We start from the raw sequence: 19,012 nt of genomic DNA on the forward strand, positions 1-19,012 counted from the left end.
TATTGTAGCTTAGTATACTGCAACCCACCATTGCACAATAACTTCAAAAACAAAAACAACTTAAACGAATCAATTATTATTTATTTACATTACTTGAGTCAACATAACCTCACTTCACGTTCTGTCTGTCTGTCGGTCTGTCAAGAAACCTACAGGGTAGTTCCCGTTGACCTAGAATCATGAAATTTGGCAGGTAGGTGGATCTTATAGCAGACATTCGGGGAAAAATCTGAAAAACGTGAATTTGTGGTTACATCACACACAAAAAATTAAATTGTGGTCTTGAATTAATAATTAGTATTTTCAATTTTCGAAATAAGATACCTGTATCAAGTGGGGTATCATAGGAAAGTTCTTCACCTGTGCATTCTAAAACAGATTCTAATCTGTTTTTATGCATCATAGTTTTTGAATTATTATCGTGCAAAATGTCTAAAAAATACGACTGTAGTACGGAACCCTCGTTGCGCGAGCCTGACTCGCCATTGGCCGGTTTTTTAATTTGAGCTCACACAAGCAGGGTATTATTATTACTAGGCAGGGTAGGCTGGAAAGCATTATAACACTAGTAAAATAATTACTAAAATAAAATAAGTACCTAGTTACTTAGAGGTAGATAAGATTAGTATAATAAATAGTGCTTTAAAAAAGGGTTTAGGATATGATTTACGTAAATATATATTTTATTGAGTAATTAGGTGGTCTTAGATGTTATTAAACAATTTTTTGTAATTTTTCTTGGACGATTTAACCTAAGGACGCGCCTCGCATGATTATTCCCCTCTGTCAATAGTAATGGATTTTTAATCCACTGCGTTTATAAACACTGTTTGCGGAATCGATTTTGTCATTGTCAGAATCGTTTTCGATGTGTGACGACGTCTTACACGCTGGGTGAAAAATGCCTGTTTGTGCCGTTAGTGAGTGCAAGAACAAATCAAACACATCAAATTTACAAAAAGATGGAATTTCATTTCATAAGTAAGTATTTTTGGTGTAATAAACGCTTTCTATAAATTAAATTACATAAATTATTATAATAAAATAACAATCGAGAACTTTACCGATTCAGTAATTGAGTACGTAATAATTCGGTAGAAACGAGTCACACTCCTCCCGAGACTATATTTTGTTTTTTCTAAACAATTGCAACCCTCGTTATATACAAATTAGGTTAAAATTTGAATACGCGTGAACAGCATGAAATTACGTAGTAGTACGATAGTGATTGCGGTTCGATTATCGATATCGATGAAAACATTTTCTTTATTATTAACGACTAAATTACCGTCTTCAAGTCAAGTAAAGAATAGTTATTATTAATTACCATAATTTTTTCGCTACCTATTACTTGTAATAAAACTGGTCGATTTCTGTGATTTCACGTACTTAATACATTTAAAAAAATAATTAAAGCAACGCAATTTTAGTGATAGGCGCGAAACGGGGTAGGGTGTCTCTGAACTGGGTAATATGTAGCTAAAAGGTGTACCTTTCTCAAGGATGAGGATCAGGTAATAATTTATCATAATCGTTTTATTTTTACAGATTTCCTAAAGACGCCCACTTTAAAATGAAGTGGGCACAATTGTGCGATCGAATACTACGATGAATACGCTACGCTGACCAAACACTGGTTTTAAGTAATTAAATACGAGTAATAAATTCTTACTTCTACTTTTGTTTCTGAAAAACTATCGATATATTTTAAAATATCGATACGGTAGCATCGCAAATCAATTTGACTGTCTTATCTTACACTCGTAATGTCTTTGTATGTTGATGTATATAACTTATTAGTGTGCGTAAAATGTAGTAGTGTTGAAGATTTAGATATGTGTGTGTTAATAATGACACAAAACTTTGTTGAGTGAGTGTGTCAAGTTGTCTATGTAGTGTTTCCTCGTCCCGCACCAAAAGTGACAGAAATTTTTATTCGTAATATTAGGCGCGTTACAAGTCCATAGGTTAAATCGTCCAAGTAATTTTTATATCATTAATCTTTCCAAAGTTACCCGTAACTAGGCTACTTGACACTTTTTTAAAGTTGGTCTTAAATGGTTAATATTTGTCCTATTATATCAAAAAAATTAACACTATATTTTTTTGCGCCCTAAAAACCATAAAACTTTAATTTAAAAATATATTTTTCTTAGACAGGTGAAAACACTGTCGGCCATGTTTGGCCGATAGATTATCTGTGCTCTGACGTCATGCATTTGTAAACAACAGCATAACCTCCCAAAGTTAATAAACATGACTTCTATTATACTAGTTTACATGAAAAATATAGTGATTATCGTTATTGTATCATCCGAGAATGTAAAAAACGCATCGATAAAGACCACAGGAAAGTTGTGGATTAGAGTGCCCAGTGAAATAAATATACGTAACACGCGAAGACTTGCTTAAAGGGATCCTATATGACTAACGACTTCAACCCAAATTTATTTTTGCAAAGATCACTTTGTTGTAAGTCTTACTTAATAACTTATTCAATTTATAAAGAGAAAACGATAATTTTTTACGTTTACTATGAGTTTTTAGAAATATATAAAAACTAGCTTATGCTCGTGACTTCGCCCGCGTGGACTTCATAAATTTCAAACCTCCATTTAACCCACTCAGAGGTGGAATTTCAAAAAATCCTTTCCTAGTGGATACCTTCTCTTCACCTACAAAGAACACACCCACCAAATTTCATGTATCTAGGATCAGCTGTTTAGATGTTTAGGCTGTGCGTTGATATATAAGTTAGTCACGACTCTAAATTTTATAAATATGGATACTACGTTAGTCCCCGCGTCACATCGGGATGACATTTCTTTGTTTACATATTTAATGACGTCACATCATGGCTGACAGCGTTTTCTGCGTTTCAAATGAAAATAAAAACTGATTTTTTTTAAATTGGATTTATATATCCATCCTGCGTTTTTAATAATTGTTATTGATATATTTCGTTGTCTTAAGCAAAATACTATAATAAATAATCATTTATTGGACGAAATTAGATATGAGTCAAGTAGCCTATTGGTGATTCTTTTTGCCACACGCACTATTTATTTTTCATAAAAATCTGGTAGCACTGGAAACGTCAAAAAATGTTGTTTTATAGATTTAGTTAAATCCTCAGAACAAGGACTGTTAGAAGTAGCCCTATTGTGACACTTACTGTTAGAGCGAGATAGCTAAATGCATTTAAGCTTTTGTTAAAACGTGACAAAATGATTATATGGTTTTGTCCTTATCACCGTGGCCACTTTTTTTGTTTGTCAAAATGTATTTGTACGTGAGTATTGACAAACAACGTGAAGTGTAGAAGGAATGACATTTCACAAGTAAGAAAATCTGCTTAAGCGAGAGGGACCGAGGGTGCCACGCTAGTTGCAAACCTGTGGTTAAATCCTTAGACTAAGAATATTATTATCTATGGCCTTAGTCTATGGCAAAAGCTATCTCTAACACAGATATATACACTTTCAGATATGTACAGTACGCGCGGCGAGAGTTTGGCTTTGACCGTTATTGCGCAGAAATCAGAAATTGGGTATCAACGGGCAATTAGTGGGGTGCGGGGCGGGTGTGTAGGCGCACGCGGTGCTCTGATTGGCGCTCCACTGCTCCAGTCGTTCCCTACAGTACGTACCCATGCGCAGTAATCCCCTCCACCCGAAGGTCAAAGCCAAACTCTCGCCGCGCGATCTGTAACTAGCGTGGCACCCTCAGTGGCTCTCGCTCAAGCAGAGGTTACTTGTGAAATGTTATTCCTTCTATTTCAAATGTTCACTTCGGCTTTTGTGGTCTAGTATATATACCTACAGCAAGCTCCCATTGCACAATAACTTCAAAAACAAAAAACAACAAAACAAAATATATCAATTATTTATGATTATTTCATTCAAATACTTGAGTCAACATAACCTCACTTCACGTTGTTTTTCAAGACCTCACGTACAAATACATCTTGACAAATAAAAAAGTGGCCACGGTGATAAGGACAGAAATAATCATTTTATCACGTTCATATAAGAGCCTAAATGCATTTAGCTATCTCGCTCTAACAGTAAGAGTCACAACAATAGGGCTACCTGCTTCTAAAGTCGTGGGCAACTGCTAGTATATTATAATTAAAACTATCTTATGGGAATTATGGGATACCGCGTGGTCTTAGTTCGGGGCGAACCACTAGTAATGGGTAGTGATGTCTATAACGGCAAACGATTAAAGTTGCTGTCTTGCGGGTCGATCTCAAGTATTACTAGACATTGTAAGGAGGTGAAGCACCCTCCAGACGCTCGCTACCAGCTGCACTTCAGTCATTAAATAGATAAAATACCTCGTTAGGCAGCTTGAATCCATATCCATACCTCCATACTAGGTAATCTTTATATATATAAAAATGAATCACTAAGTGTGTTGCTCATCGCAAATCTCGAGAACCGCTGAACCGATTTCGCTAATTCGTTTTTTATAATATCCCTTGAAGTACGAGGATGGTTCTTACGGAGAGAAAAACATAATTCAACCTCCCCCTCAATTTTCTAAACTCCACCCGAGCGAAGCCGGGGCGTGTCAGCTAGTATTATATGTAAATGCGACAGTCTATCTATGTCTGTCTGTCTGCTAGTTTTTCACGATCCAACAGTCTTACCAATTTTTGATTGATGAAAGATACAGAGTTAGTTTACATCCTGGGAACAGACATAGGCTAATTTTTATCCCGGAAAATCCAAAAATCCTAACAAACTAAATCCAGGACTTTAGAAAATCAAAATCCACGCTAGTCAAGTTGTTTGTATGCAGAAAGGATCTGGGAACCCACCGCATTATCCCAACAGAACTCTGGATTAATGGAAAGGGATCACGAAACTTAGCAATTAATTAATTTATCGGTAATCGGTTTGTTCTTTAATGACACTACAACGGATGTTGGTGCGATTTTTTGCATGAAAAGTGACATAGGCTACTTTTTGTTCCAGAAAATCAAAGATCCCATGTGATTTAAACAAACTAACTCCACGCGGACGAAGTCGCAGGCATCAGCTTGTATGACTAAAATGAAAGAAAGAGAAGCAATTTTATTTTAACTTAGGTCCTTAGTGTAATAATATATTATGAACGCTCATAAATCTTCCATTACCTGTGATATTAAACGGATAATAATAATATTCTAAGCGCTCATATTAAGTAGACAGGAAATTAGTTAATGCTACTTAGCTTAGCTTGTAATATACGAGTAGGTAACTACATACTTAGAAACGCAAATAATGCAGGTACGTGCCAGCTTTATTGCTCGTCACAACAATGGAATCAGTACCCTTATTATAAATGCGAAAGTGTGTTTGTTGGTTTGTTGGTTTGTCCTTCAATCACGTCGCAACGGTGCAACGGATTGACGTGATTTTTGGCATGTGTATAGATAAAGACCCGGAGAGTGACATAGGCTACTTTTTATTCCGGAAAATCAAACAGTTCCCACGGGATTTTAAAAAAACCTAATTCCACGCGAACGAAGTCGCGGGCATCAGCTAGTGTGTCTATAAACCTTGTAGATCATATCTACTTGTGTAAAGGGTTTTCTATCAGAGCGGCGCGCGGCGGTGCAGTGTGTTCAAAATTGCAGTGAAGGCACTCAACACCACATCATGGCCAGTGTGGGAGGGGTACCGCTCTCTAGGAAACTCTAGCTTAACCAAATATCTCTTCGAATATAAAAAGATCGTCCATTCTTTTTGACATTGAAATCGTAAAGGACCACAATCCTTTTTCCACGCTCCACGTGAACTTTTTCTTTCTTAGGAAACTTTTACCTGTGAAAACTTGTAACCCATAGATACTAATTTTTATAAATGCGAAAGTGTGTTTATTTGTCTGTGTGATTGCTAACATTTCACGGAACATTGTTAAACCATTTTTGATGAAATTTGGTGCAGAGATAGCTTGCATCCCAGGGCATAGGCTACTCATGTGCTGGAAAATCAAAGAGTTCCTTAGAAATTTAAATCAAAACTAAATCCACGCGGCCGAAGTCACGGACATCATCTAGTTATCTATTACATCAGTATCCTTATTATAAATGCGAAAGTGTGATTGTTTGTGCGTTTGTTGGTTTGTCCTTCAATCACGTTGCAACGGTGCAACGGATTGACGTGATTTTTTGCATGGGTATAGATAAAGACCTGGAGAGTGACGTAGGCTACTTTTTATTCCGGAAAATTAAGGAGTTCCCGAGGGCAAATTCCACACGGACGAAGTCGCGGGCATCAGCTAGTTTTCCTATAAATACCTGAATTTAAATACTTTCTGTAAATAGCTGTGAATCCTTATAGCTAGAATAAAAAATAAAAATTTCATGGAACATACCCAAATGCACCGTGAAATTTTCTTGTCGTTTCTTTTTGTCACAATACAGCTTTCCTTTTCCAGCTTTTCGCTCGGAAATCTGATTATCTCAACTTCGTTTAAAGCTGGATGCACCCGGAGGCGTCGACTAACGATGAACACTCGGATCTTTTATTTTTAAAGAGATACAGACATCGTTGAAAAAATACCTACATCCATTTAATAGACTTCTTCTTTATGCAGTTCATACTTAAAAGAAATTTTAATCATAATATCGGAGAAGAAATTAGGGAAATTCCTATGCAAATCACTACCCATAATATTATAAATGAAAAAGTGTGTTTGTTTGATGGTTTGTCCTTTAATCACGTCACAACGGAGCCTCAAATAGACGTGATTTTTACATGGGCACAATTAGACACCTTGAGAGTGATATTGGATACTTTTTATCCCGGAAAATCAAAAATCTCACGCGGGATTCTTAAAAACTTAAATTCACGCGAACAACGTCGTGGGCATCAGCTAGTTTTTATAATACACAAGCTAATGCCCGCGACTTCGTTGTTGTGAATTTAGTGCTTAGAAATCCCTCTGGGAACTCTTTGATTTTCCGGGATAAAAAGTAGCCTATATCACATTTCAGGTCCTTAACTATCATCATCATCATCATCATCAGCCTGTGGACATCCACTGTTGGACATAGGCCTTCCCTAAAGAGCGCCACCACACCCGGTCCCCAGCCTTCCTCATCCAGCCACTTCCTTAACTATACCCATGCAAAATCACGGAGATCTGTTGCTCTGTCACGCCGTGATTGAAGAAAAATCAATAAACCAACAAACAAACACACTTTCACATTTATAATAAGGGCATCGATTAAAATATAAAAAAAAAATTAAGTGAAAAAGTAATCCCAAAGCTATTACTATTTTACTAATTGTATTGTACAAAAATACTAAATGTATTTTGGTCTTGGTTTGGTCATTTTAGTTTTGCATAAAGAAATTCATATATATAATTTTTATTCTGCAACAACAACAAATTATTTCACGTGCTAGCTCACTATGCTCGGAAACTTTCTAAAGTATTTTACACACATATACAAAAGTTTTTCCCGAGTGTCACCGCCATATAAACTACCTACTCACACGTACGATAACAAAGTTCGGGAAAGTTGGTTGCTCTGTGATAAGTTAAAAGGTAAAAAACATCGTTCTCTACAGGTAGGTACAATATCTGCGGACAAACTTTTGAAAGACTCGGTCTGTTGCAGGGTTTCGAGTTTAAAAACAGTTTATTTAAACCTTTAAAAGAAAATGCAATCTGTACTTTTAGGTTATTTAAACGCGGAATTTCTCAAAATCCTTTCCTAGATCGACGACATAGAGCAAACCTACGAAGACTAAACCCAGCAGAGTTGTACGTCGATAAATCAGCCAGTCAGTTTTTCCTTTGTTACCTATTTGTTACAGATGAGAAATGGCTGATAAATTGCCCGGCCCATTTGAAATTTTCGATATAAGTAGGTAATATTCACAAGAAAATGGTAAATTGGCAAAAACTAAGCAAAATAAAAGGAGACCCGTAGGAGGACTAGAGCAACCAACATACCTCAACGTGTTGCGAAGCTGAAGTGGCAATAGGCAGGGCACATATAGTTCGTAAAACCGAAAGACGTTTGGGTCCCATGGTGCTGGAATGGCGACTTCGCACCGGAAGACGCAGTGTTGGAAGACCCCCAACTAGGTGGATGGACGACATCAGACGAGTCGCAGGGAGCCGCTGGCTGGATTCAGGCGGCGCCAGCCCGTGGCGTGTGGAAGTCCCTACAAGAGACCTATGTCCGACAGTGGACGTCTATCGGTTGATGATGAGGATGATGATGAAGCAAAATAATTTATCTTAGACCCCCAAAGCGCCCCCACCTGGCTACGTATAGGTAATACGTGGGTAAAGTCTGTTCACTAACATAATGTCGCTACCCAACTTGTGTTTATTATTTATATTCGTATTTTATTACAATAACCATAAGAATTAAGTAGATATAGTATTCTATTTTATTCTTAGAAATTGGAATAGTAAACATATTATTTTATTTATCAAACGCAGTGAAAAATAACATAATAAAAGAAAAATATTAAGTGTGCCTGCGGGTGTAGCGACACTAAGTCAGCGAACAGACTTTATATTCTCAGTTCAATATATCGCATCAAGAATTCATGTACCTATATTAATTTATATTTATATTGTCATCAACATTGTGTCTAACGGTAGACTTTGAGCGCCAAGCTTTGTACTATTCTAATATTATAAATGCGAAAGTGTGTCTGTCTATCTGTCTGTCTGCTAGCTTTTCACGGCTCAACCGTTCAACCGATCTTGACGAAATTTGGTACAGAGATAGCTTGCAACCCGGGGAAGGACATAGGCTACCTACTTTTATCCCGGAAAATTTAAGAGTTCCACAGGATTTTTAAAAACCTAAATCCACGCGGACGAAGTCATGGGCATCCTCTAGTGTATAATAAAGCAGCGTGCTAGCACAGAGTAAGGACTCATGTGATGCAAGTAAATACCTTCAAAACTCGACGTCGTCGTCGTGAATAGGCATCCTCTAAGCAAGCGCGCTCCAACCTAGACCTCATCATTGCTTTTCTAAGCATGATTGTTGTCAAGCGCAGCCTTTCATGCAATAAAGAAAGTTCCCTTCCTCGCGTCGTGCGTTGCTGTCACGCGTTGCGATCGCGTTGCTCAAGTCGTCTGAAAAAATTGATGAGTTACTTGATCAAAGCTTTTACATAACATTATATTACTATAACACAGTATACAATTTTTAAAACAAAATCTATAGAAACACACACACTACGAGGCACTTATTTTACTGTGCTCGTACCGCAAAACTAGTTGGTATTACTGCTAGCTAACAAGATAAAGTTCAAAACTAAAACCCGACTATACGATCCTCATAATAAATGCTGAAATATAGTTTAGTTGTATTTCTGTCGCTTTGTATAATAATATTATAATCTTGTACTATACCTACATATTTATATTTATGAACTCAAAATTATCTCTAAATTTGAAATTCTACTCTCATACTACTAGGTATACTCATGTAACAAATAATAACAAATATTTGCTGACGGATGAGTAAGGAATACAAATTGGTTGAGTTAAGAAATAAAAATCATTGGGATGAGACCTCATAGGATGAACACGGAACAACCCACATACATACATACATATATACATACACTACCTAAATCATCCCTTCGTTTTGGCTTAGCCGCGTAGTCGGATAAAAAATATAATTCATTATACACCTCTGTATATTCACCAAATTATTCTTGGATAAATTAAAGCTTTGCTTTGTAAAAATGGGCCCATAACTCGTTTACAACGAACGATAAACGGGAATAACAATAAGAATATAAAGAAAGCTGTCATAAATATGATTGCCGAGTCGAGGGTCTGGCAGCGTGCCAGACTCCATTGTGAAAATCCTTGCCAAGCGTAGAATTGTTAGTCAAATGTAGAAGTTCTTGGAAAGGTCCAATAGATTAAGTAAATCGACAATGTACTAACTTTTATATCATAGACTAGCGACCCGCCCCGGCATCGCATGGGTATATTACTAATGCGCGTGGCTGCCATTTTAGTGACGTCAGCACTAGACTGAAGTTTCGAGCCGATGGTATATTTTAACTTAAATATTATAAGTCAAATGACGTCATTTCGATAATGGACATGGTTCCAGCGCAATAGCAATTTGCGGGACTTATACCTTATTACGATATTCATAGGGATCCCTAATGTTTTGAATATAAAATATAGTCTGTCACTCATGAATAATGTAGCTTTCTATAACTGGTTAAAGAATTTTCAAAATTCAGTTCGATTCAGTACTTTCAGAGATCACCCCCTATAAACAAACTTTACCTCTTTATAATATAAGTATATATAAGTGCTTTACTACAGGTATGTACCTAGTAATGGAGAACACCGTGTATTAAAATGTAACATTATAATTCGTCTAATACAACTTACAAGGATCCATGTACACCTTTGGTTTCTATACGTCATCGTGTCGGAACGCTAAATTGCTTGGCGGCACAGCTTTGTCGGTAGGGTGGTAACTAGCCACGGCCAAATCCTCCCACCAGAACAGACCAGAAATTTAGTAATTATAAAATTCTAAACCCCTCCCACTAATAAGACCACAGCGCTTACCACTGCGCCCAGGGAGGTCGTCAAAAATACCTCAAAGTATACACACGGAATCGGAGCACACGTATCACGTGTATCGTTCAGAATCTCTGACAAAGGCAAACAGTTTATCAAGCCAGAGCTTTACGGTTTTTTGATGTACTTAGAGCCAGCGCGTGCCAGACCTTCGTTATTTAATAAAAGCTGAAAGTTTCCTTGCATATTGTCCCCAACACTGCGAGGAACGTTTTCTTGGGCACCCTGGACAGGACATGACCTCTGTTAATGGTATGCTGAAGAAAATATAGACTTTATACTTTGACGTAAGTTTTTTTAAACCTTTATTACCTGTTATCTCCCAAAGTCACCACGATCCAAACAAACGTTCAGTCCTCCCAGTGTTTGGGACAATACGCAGAGAAACTTCCAGTTTTTATAAAATAACTAGCTGCCCCGGCGAACTTCGTACCGCCTAACAGTCGATTCTTTTTCAGCCAATTTTTTAATTTTTTCTCTACGTAAGAACCATCCTAGTAGTAGGTACTTCAAGGAGTATTATAAAAAAAGAATTAGCGAAATCGGTTCAGCTGTTCTCGAGGTTTGCGATCAGCAACACATTTAGCGATTCATTTTTATATATAGAGACGAAGGTCTGGCACGCGCTGGCTCTCTCTCTATAAGTCCAAATAAGTGAACTGAAAGGTTTGTAAAGCCACAATCTACGGCAATATCGTGTGAAACCGAATGCTTTGATGCCCGGCTACGTATTTTTTTTTCTTTTCTTGTTAGAGGGATATTGGATCTCCATGCCTAGAACGAAACGACCACCCACGGCAATATGGTGACGCCATTCATTTTACTTGATCGCTTTAGATATCACCCATAATTACGTGGGTAAAAATACAACGTAAAGTGGATAGCAATAACAATCAGTTCGGTGACCTTATTTTTATAGTACTTAGGTAATTCGCTGTTTTGATGATTTTGCTAGATTTTGATTTTTGTTGGTTTTGATATAATTTGGTAGTTTTAGGGTTCCGTACCTCAAAGGAAAAACGGAATCCTTATAAGATCACTCTGTTGTCTGTCTGTCTGTCTGTCTGTCTGTCTGTCTGTCTGTCAAGAAACCTATAAGGTACTTCCCGTTGACCTAGAATCATGAAATTTGGCCGGTAGGTAAGTCTTATAGCAGACGTTAGGCCATCTGAAAACCGTGAATTTGTGGTTAGATCACACAAAAAAAATTGTGGTCATGAACATTTTCAATTTTCGAAGTAAGATAACTATATCAAGTGGGGTATCATATAAAAGGGCTTCTACTGTGCATCCTAAAACAGATTTTATTTATTTGTATGCATCATAATTTTTGTATTATCGTGCAAAATGTTGTAAAAAAAACCCGACTGTAGTACGGAAGCCTCGTTGCGCGAGCCTGACTCGCACTTGGTCAGTTTTTTTATAATCCTATTTTGGAGATTCTACGTTTTAGAAATTCTTGTTCAATTTTTATATGGGAGTCAAAGGGTGTCAAATTTTTTAAATAGGCTACGCCAGAAGACTTTCTTCGTCATCTGTTCATTTAGATTCACCTTCTCGATCATTTATCCGCTATGGTTGTCAGCGGCTCGCTTCGCTTGCTATCTCTCCCCTTCGCTTACTTGGCTTCATTAGGACTTTTTCGAGTTCTTAGCGTCGTATTTTACAAACACACTCAAAAGTAGGATAGACAAGAAAGAAGTGCTTGGAGTTGGGTGATCAGACATTGTTCTGGCCCAACATTTGACCATTTCATTACCCTAATGGTTACATTTTTTATTTCATTCGAAGAAGTTTTAACAAGTTAGTATAGTATGCTGAGAAACAATAATTTCCGCTGCTCAGTCATCCTTTTCGCTGATCCGTAATTATTTTCGCATCATTTTTTTTTAAATACTTACCTACCAAATCATTTTAACGCTGACCAGTGTTGAAGTAGTAACTTGTTAATTTTATTGTGCTTGGTTTAACATTACTGTAAATAAGATTGGCCAATTAGTACCTCCCACGTGTGCAATCGAATTACCTACCTCAAGGTAACCTGACCTTACTTGAGCTTTATAGGTATACCTAACCACATATTATATTGTGACTGCGTTATATACCTATTCAGATGAAGGGATAAATCAAATTTCTTTTGAAAGGAGAGTAACCATATCGTAACGTCGACATTTCGCTGCCAAAGCAGTTCCGTAGAACAATAGTAAACTGAGGCATGCCTGCGTTGCAGCAAGGATTGCCGCTCAAACAATGGAAATGAAAGACAGTCTGATCTCATCCACGTTCAAATGACTTCGATTTGTTAGTTTTTGTAGCTTTTTCTGAATTAAAAAATTAAAATTAAATAGAGTTTTTTCCACCGATCTTAGGCTGCGTGCGTTTATATTTCGTGACAGGTGATTTTGCTTCGAATATGCGAAGACGCTGGCGCTGTGGTGAGTTTTCTTGTTATATTATAACATCAGGTGACCCGCCTGATCGTTTACGGAGATTTAAGTAAAGTACTCATATTATTTCCTTTCCATTTTATGTTAATAACCTACCTATCTACTACAGCAGGTAGATACTACGTTTTGTAACATCACTGACATAGGTACTATTATTTTTATCAAAATATTTTTTCCAATTTCCCTATGCAAACTTTGTTGTGCTATAAAAATATTTTGTATTTTATAACTATGCACTAAAGCGTAAAATTCAAATGGAAAATATTTTCAACGCTAAATGCGTTGTCGATTTAAGCATGTCCACACTAATATCTACATAATATTTCCATGATCAATTTTAAATGTGATCTGTATATATAAAATTCAAAGTCTTGACTGACTGACTTATGTATCAACGCACAGCCTAAACCGTTAGTCGAGACATGAAATTTGAAGGGTGTGTTCTTTGTAAAGATTAGTTATCTATAATGTAGTTCACGCAGACGAAATCGCGAGCTAGTTAGTTATATGAAAAGCAATGAAATATATCAAAAAACCGGCCAAGTGCGAGTCAGGCTCGCGCAATGAGTGTTCCGTACTACAGTCGTATTTTTTCGATATTTTGCACAATAATTAAAAAAATATGATGCATAAAAATAAATAAAAATCTGTTTTAGAATGTACAGATAAAGACCTTCCATATGATACCCCACTTGATATAGTTATCTTACTTAGAAAATTGAGGATACTAATTTAATTTAGTTCATGACCACAATTTAATTTTTTTTTGTATGATCTAACCCTAAATTCACTATTTTCAGATTTATCCCCAAATGTCAGCTATAAGATCTACCTGCCAAATTTCATGATCCTAGATCAACGGGAAGTACCCTGTAGGTTTCTTGACAGACAGACAGACAGACAGACAACAAAGTGATCCTATAAGAGTTCCGTTTTTCCTTTTGAGGTACGGAACCCTAAAAACCTTATTCTTTGACTACAATATTCACAATAAATGCGAAGCGTGAGACTTCAACAAAACATTTCGAGAGATGCGGTTCACTCGAGACAAGTGGTTGTCCAACAATTTTCCACATTTCACATTATATCCTGGAAATATTTCATTTGTTAGACACTGCGAGTTCATATTCATTGACCTGAACTTGGCCTTATGATAAGCTGTTATTCATGGTTACTGCTTTTAACGTTCGTTTGTGCAGTGATTCCGAATGCGCTTTTCATTTAAAGACGGGATTTCTCGCGGCTGCTACTAGGAAGTCATGTAGCTGAGATAAAAAGCTGAAGAAACTAAAATGTATATATAATTAATCTTAATGTAAGTGAACAGTATGTTCTTTTTGAGAATAAATTCTTTAAATTCTTTAAACCGAAACCGAAGAAAAATGATAATAAATTATTATCAACTAGCTGATGCCCGCGACTTTATCCGCCTGGATTTACGTTTTTCAAAATCCCGCGGGAACTTTGATTTTCCGGGATAAAAAAAGCCTATGTGTTACAAGAATACTGGCTGCATTTCCGCGCTGTACAGGCAGGCTGATCCGTTGCGCATAAAATGAGCCAGCCCTTCGTCAGCAGATGAGGCTATTAATCGCGAGGAAATGTCTTGTGAATTTTTTTGGCGCTAAGACTGCATGGCTTCAGCAACCCCAGGGTCTCTACACCACAAAAAGTGTCTAAGCAATTATAAAATAATATCTTTGTTTCAGAAAACGCACTAGATGTAGCCATAGAAGAAATGCCAAACGAGTCACCAACTACAGCACCAATAACTAGTGAGTAATTTTTACTTTTTAACAGTCTTTTTGGACGCCCCAGAATCATCAACGCCAGCGTGGTCGGCCGAGGCGACGTCGGCGTGATGAATTAGATAAATTTACAGTTACGTGGCCTGAAGAGGCATGAAATAAAAAAATGTGGAAGGATCGGAGGGAGGCCTTTTCCCAGACAAGGGACAGCACAGGCTGATTTAGATTAGATTTAGATACTTAGATAGAACAGTTTTGTCTTATAGATTCTTTCAGAAAAAAATATTTGTTCAATTCTTCGTTTTCCTATTCGTTAAAAAATATTTTCTTAAAAATATGCCCGCTTACTTATTATATTTTGTCAAATCGGTATAGATAGGCTTTTTTGCTGAAAAAACTTAAGTAAGTCATTTAAAAATGTGAAATGAAAATATTTATGCAACTGGAACCGTAAAGTGCGAAACTTGAACTTAAAAACTTGTACAATATTAATAGTTCCATGTCAATGTGGAAGTCGAAAGCTCACTTTAATGAGTACTATTTGTGCTCATGCAATACTAAATAGGTATAATGAAAACAGTTACCTACTTAGTTATAAAAAAAAAGTAAAACTTTGTTCAATTGAAAAGAACAGTTGCTCAGTTTTTTGAAGAGCAACTGTTCTTTTCAATTGAAAGAAAGAAGAAAGAGAGTATGGTTTGCGTTTGCGCTAAGTCTTAGAGCAGAAAAAGATGTTTCTGCTATGTCCTGGAAAAAGATAACAAAAATTCCGATTTGTTGTTTTAAAATAAAAGTATTTTACAAAACCCTAGGTGAAGAAAGTGATACGGCTGAAGTCGACGAGCGAATATCGTGTGACAGCTCACCACTACGGCAAAGGAGGGCAGGCATATTGAAGGGGGGGAGGCTATGGAAATCTTTGGACAACGACAAGGACGCAAATGCAAGTGAACTGGTAGGTAAATAGGACATGGGACGGAATGTTCTTTTTACTTTTAGGGTTCCGTACCTCAAAAGGAAAAACGGAACCCTTATAGGATCACTTTGTTGTCTGTCTGTCTGTCTGTCAAGAAACCTACAGGGTACTTCCCGTTGACCTAGAATCATGAAATTTGGCAAGTAGGTGGGTCTTATAGCTAGCTTTAGGGGAAAAATCGAAAAACCGTGAATTTAGGGTTAGATCACACAAAAAAAATTGTGGTCATGAACTAATAATTAGTATTTTCAATATTCGAAGTAAGATATCTATATCAAGTGGGGTATCATATAAAAGGGCTTTACCTGTGCATTCGAAACAGATTTTTATTTAATTTTATGCATCATAGTTTTTGAATTATCGTGCAAAATGTCGAAAAAATACGACTGTAGTACGGAACCCTCAGTGTGCGAGCCTGACTCGCACTTGGTTGGTTTTTTTTCTATTTAGGTATTGTTTCTTTTTGCTATGTTTTGTCGAGCTAGTATTTTTTCAGGGCAGCTGCAGCAATTAATCTACCTGTACCTACTCGTAGTTTGGAAACAGTTTGTTAGGAACTTTGAATTTATACGCAAACCAGTAATCCATTTTAGAAATTGAATTTGGAATTTGTTCGTAAACCAGTAAATCCATTTTAGATATTATACTTAGATAGTTTAGTTAAGTTATATAAGTTTCCACTTCACTAACCGCTGCCGATAGAGGAATTGTAGTCCGCAAAATATAACAGTTAGAACAAAACCCTCATTAGGTGGACAGACAACATCAAGCGAGTTTTATGGAGCCGCTAGATTCAGGATTATGGAAGTTCCTACAAGAGACCCATGTCCAGCAGTGGACATCTATCGGTTAGTGATGATGATGATGATGATGATCAATCATTATTTCAAAATTAACAGAACATAACTTGTGCAAACCATTTTGTTTTTATTGACGATGTCATGAAAATGAATCTATGTTATTAATTAAACCTGTTGATAAGACTTGTAAGGATTTTGTTGATAAGCTTAGTGAACGTGCCTTTCTGCCCCTGGAGTGTCAATTAGATTAACACCTAGATAGAAAGGGCTATTTGGTGCGCCAGCTTTAAGCACGAATTACATTATACCTACAATATCTTACTACAAATAAAATTATTTTTACCGTGCCCATCTGGGCCCAGACATTGTGGTCATGCCTTATTTTATTATTTCATTAGAACGACGACCAGCATTCCATGACAGCGGCCAGCGACGAAGACGGTTCGGTTACGCCAAGATCGGTGCGATTCGTTGAAAAACCCAAAGAATGTGACGACGAATCCATAGAAAAGGAAATAGAGCCACCGCCGTTATCTGATTCAGAACAAAGTTATCAAAGAGATTACGGCATGAATTCGGGTCATAGGTGAGTAGGTATTTTTATCACATTAAATAAAACGGTGTAAATAAATATAAATTTACTGGAGAATTTAAAAACTGTATTTAATAAATAAAGTAGGTATGTAATTATTATAATATCACTTTGATCGAAATCACGAAATATGAACTCGATTTCTGCCCACTTTTGAGCCATTTTGTTTGATGAACACGTTGAACTCAATTTCAGTACCTAAAGTCTTAGACCGTTTTGCTTGGAACTGAATTCAGATTTGTATTCAGGGGGCCAAAAATATTTTTTATAAATTCACATTTAAATGCTCACAAATAGCATCACTACCCATACTAATATTATTATAATATAATACAAGGCGCAGATAGAACATGTTTCTTGCCACTGAGATGTGAAATTTTTGGAAGTCTCGACGAGCGCGAAGCGAGCGACGTAAATGCGAAAGTATGTTTGTCTGTTGGTTTGTCCTTCAACCACGCCTAAACGGAGCAACGGTTCGGCGTGATTTTTTGCAAGGTTATTGTTAAAGACCTGGAGAGTGACATAGGTTACTTTTTATTGCCACGGGATGCTTAAAAAACGAGATCTAGTCATCTTGTCAGTTATCAGCAATAGTAAGACTAGAATCTAATGGCATAGGCAAATTTTCGGCATAGTCACGAAAATGTATGAAAAAAAACACGATGACACTGAACAACAATATTCACCACAGAGTAGGTACTATATTATTTACGCGGCAGAAAGTAATATACATCGGCCTTTAGAATGACATTTTGGCTTTGTAGAGCTTGTCTCTGTCACTTATACCTATATGACGTTTTGTCGGTCTCAATGACAGGGACGCTCTATAAATCGGCTATCTCCTTCTAAATGTCGATGTACATTACTACTGCCGCGTACTAGGATATTCACAGAGTACAGTGTTGCTAACTTTGGGATTTCATCTCCGTATTTTTCATGACATTCTGGTCTACCCTTAGTAATTTACATAAGTAAATGAATGTAAAAAAATCTGTTATAAAACAAGATTTGTAGGTAGTAACATAATACAAGAGTTGTCTACATAATTTTTACGTCCATGAATATCATTGTCTTTCCATGTAAATGTACGAGTATAAAATGCATGAAATTCACAAATACCGCTATATTCACGTAGTATTTTAATATCTTCATCCTTTTACATAAAATGAACATTTATGAACGCAGATGTGAAAAACAACGAAGCGTAAATTGGTGTTTTATTTTACATGTTACCACTCTTTATTATACTTGAGAGGAATTTATCCGTAGTGCACTCCAAACAATTAATGTACCTACAGTTTTACTCTCGTTTGAATACTAACCAATCAAACACAATGAATTTTTTAATTTTTTTTCCCGATAAATGCTGCAATACCACTTGGTGGTAAGTGATGATGCAGTCTAAGATAGAAGCGGGCAAACCGGGAAGTGGTACGGCAGTTTTAGGGTTCCGTACCCAAAGGGTAAAAACGGAGCCCTGTTAATGTCACTTTGCTGTCTGTCTGTCTGTCCGCGTGTCATAGGTCTCTAGCTCATAGACAAAATGATTTAAAAACCAGAAATTATGGTATTTGGTGTAGAACGATGACCCAAAACTGAATATTGAAATAGAAATTATTTTTCAGAGGCTCCCATAATTTTTTTTTCTTACCCTAGCATGAGAGATATCACTGTTTAGAGCTCATTGGGTACAGTACATATTTTTTTCTGGTTTTCTTGAGAAATATAGAAATGGGGGGCCCTCAAAGTTTTCAGTTTTAGACACTTTCTCAAATCTCAAAAACTAAACTAGTTAGAAATTTGTTAGGAATATGAAACTTTGGTATATTACGTACCAACTACCACATTATCCTGATTTTAAA

At 36.6% G+C, this 19,012-nt stretch overlaps 1 protein-coding gene across 3 annotated transcripts in view; it reads left to right on the forward strand.

Annotated features, from left to right (window-relative positions):
- LOC117995698 (uncharacterized) overlaps positions 1-19,012 on the forward strand; it is an 85,391-nt gene that overhangs the window by 40,351 nt on the left and 26,028 nt on the right. For all 3 annotated transcript variants that reach the window (XM_034983688.2, XM_069509044.1, XM_069509045.1), the window contains exons 3-5: positions 14,744-14,809; positions 15,595-15,737; positions 16,957-17,144. In XM_034983688.2, coding sequence (XP_034839579.2) covers positions 14,744-14,809; positions 15,595-15,737; positions 16,957-17,144 — 397 coding nt within the window. The remainder of the gene's footprint in view (positions 1-14,743; positions 14,810-15,594; positions 15,738-16,956; positions 17,145-19,012) is intronic.

This window comes from Maniola hyperantus, chromosome Z (genome assembly GCF_902806685.2).
Source record: "Maniola hyperantus chromosome Z, iAphHyp1.2, whole genome shotgun sequence".
In the NCBI taxonomy this organism is placed as follows: Eukaryota; Metazoa; Arthropoda; class Insecta; order Lepidoptera; family Nymphalidae; genus Maniola; species Maniola hyperantus.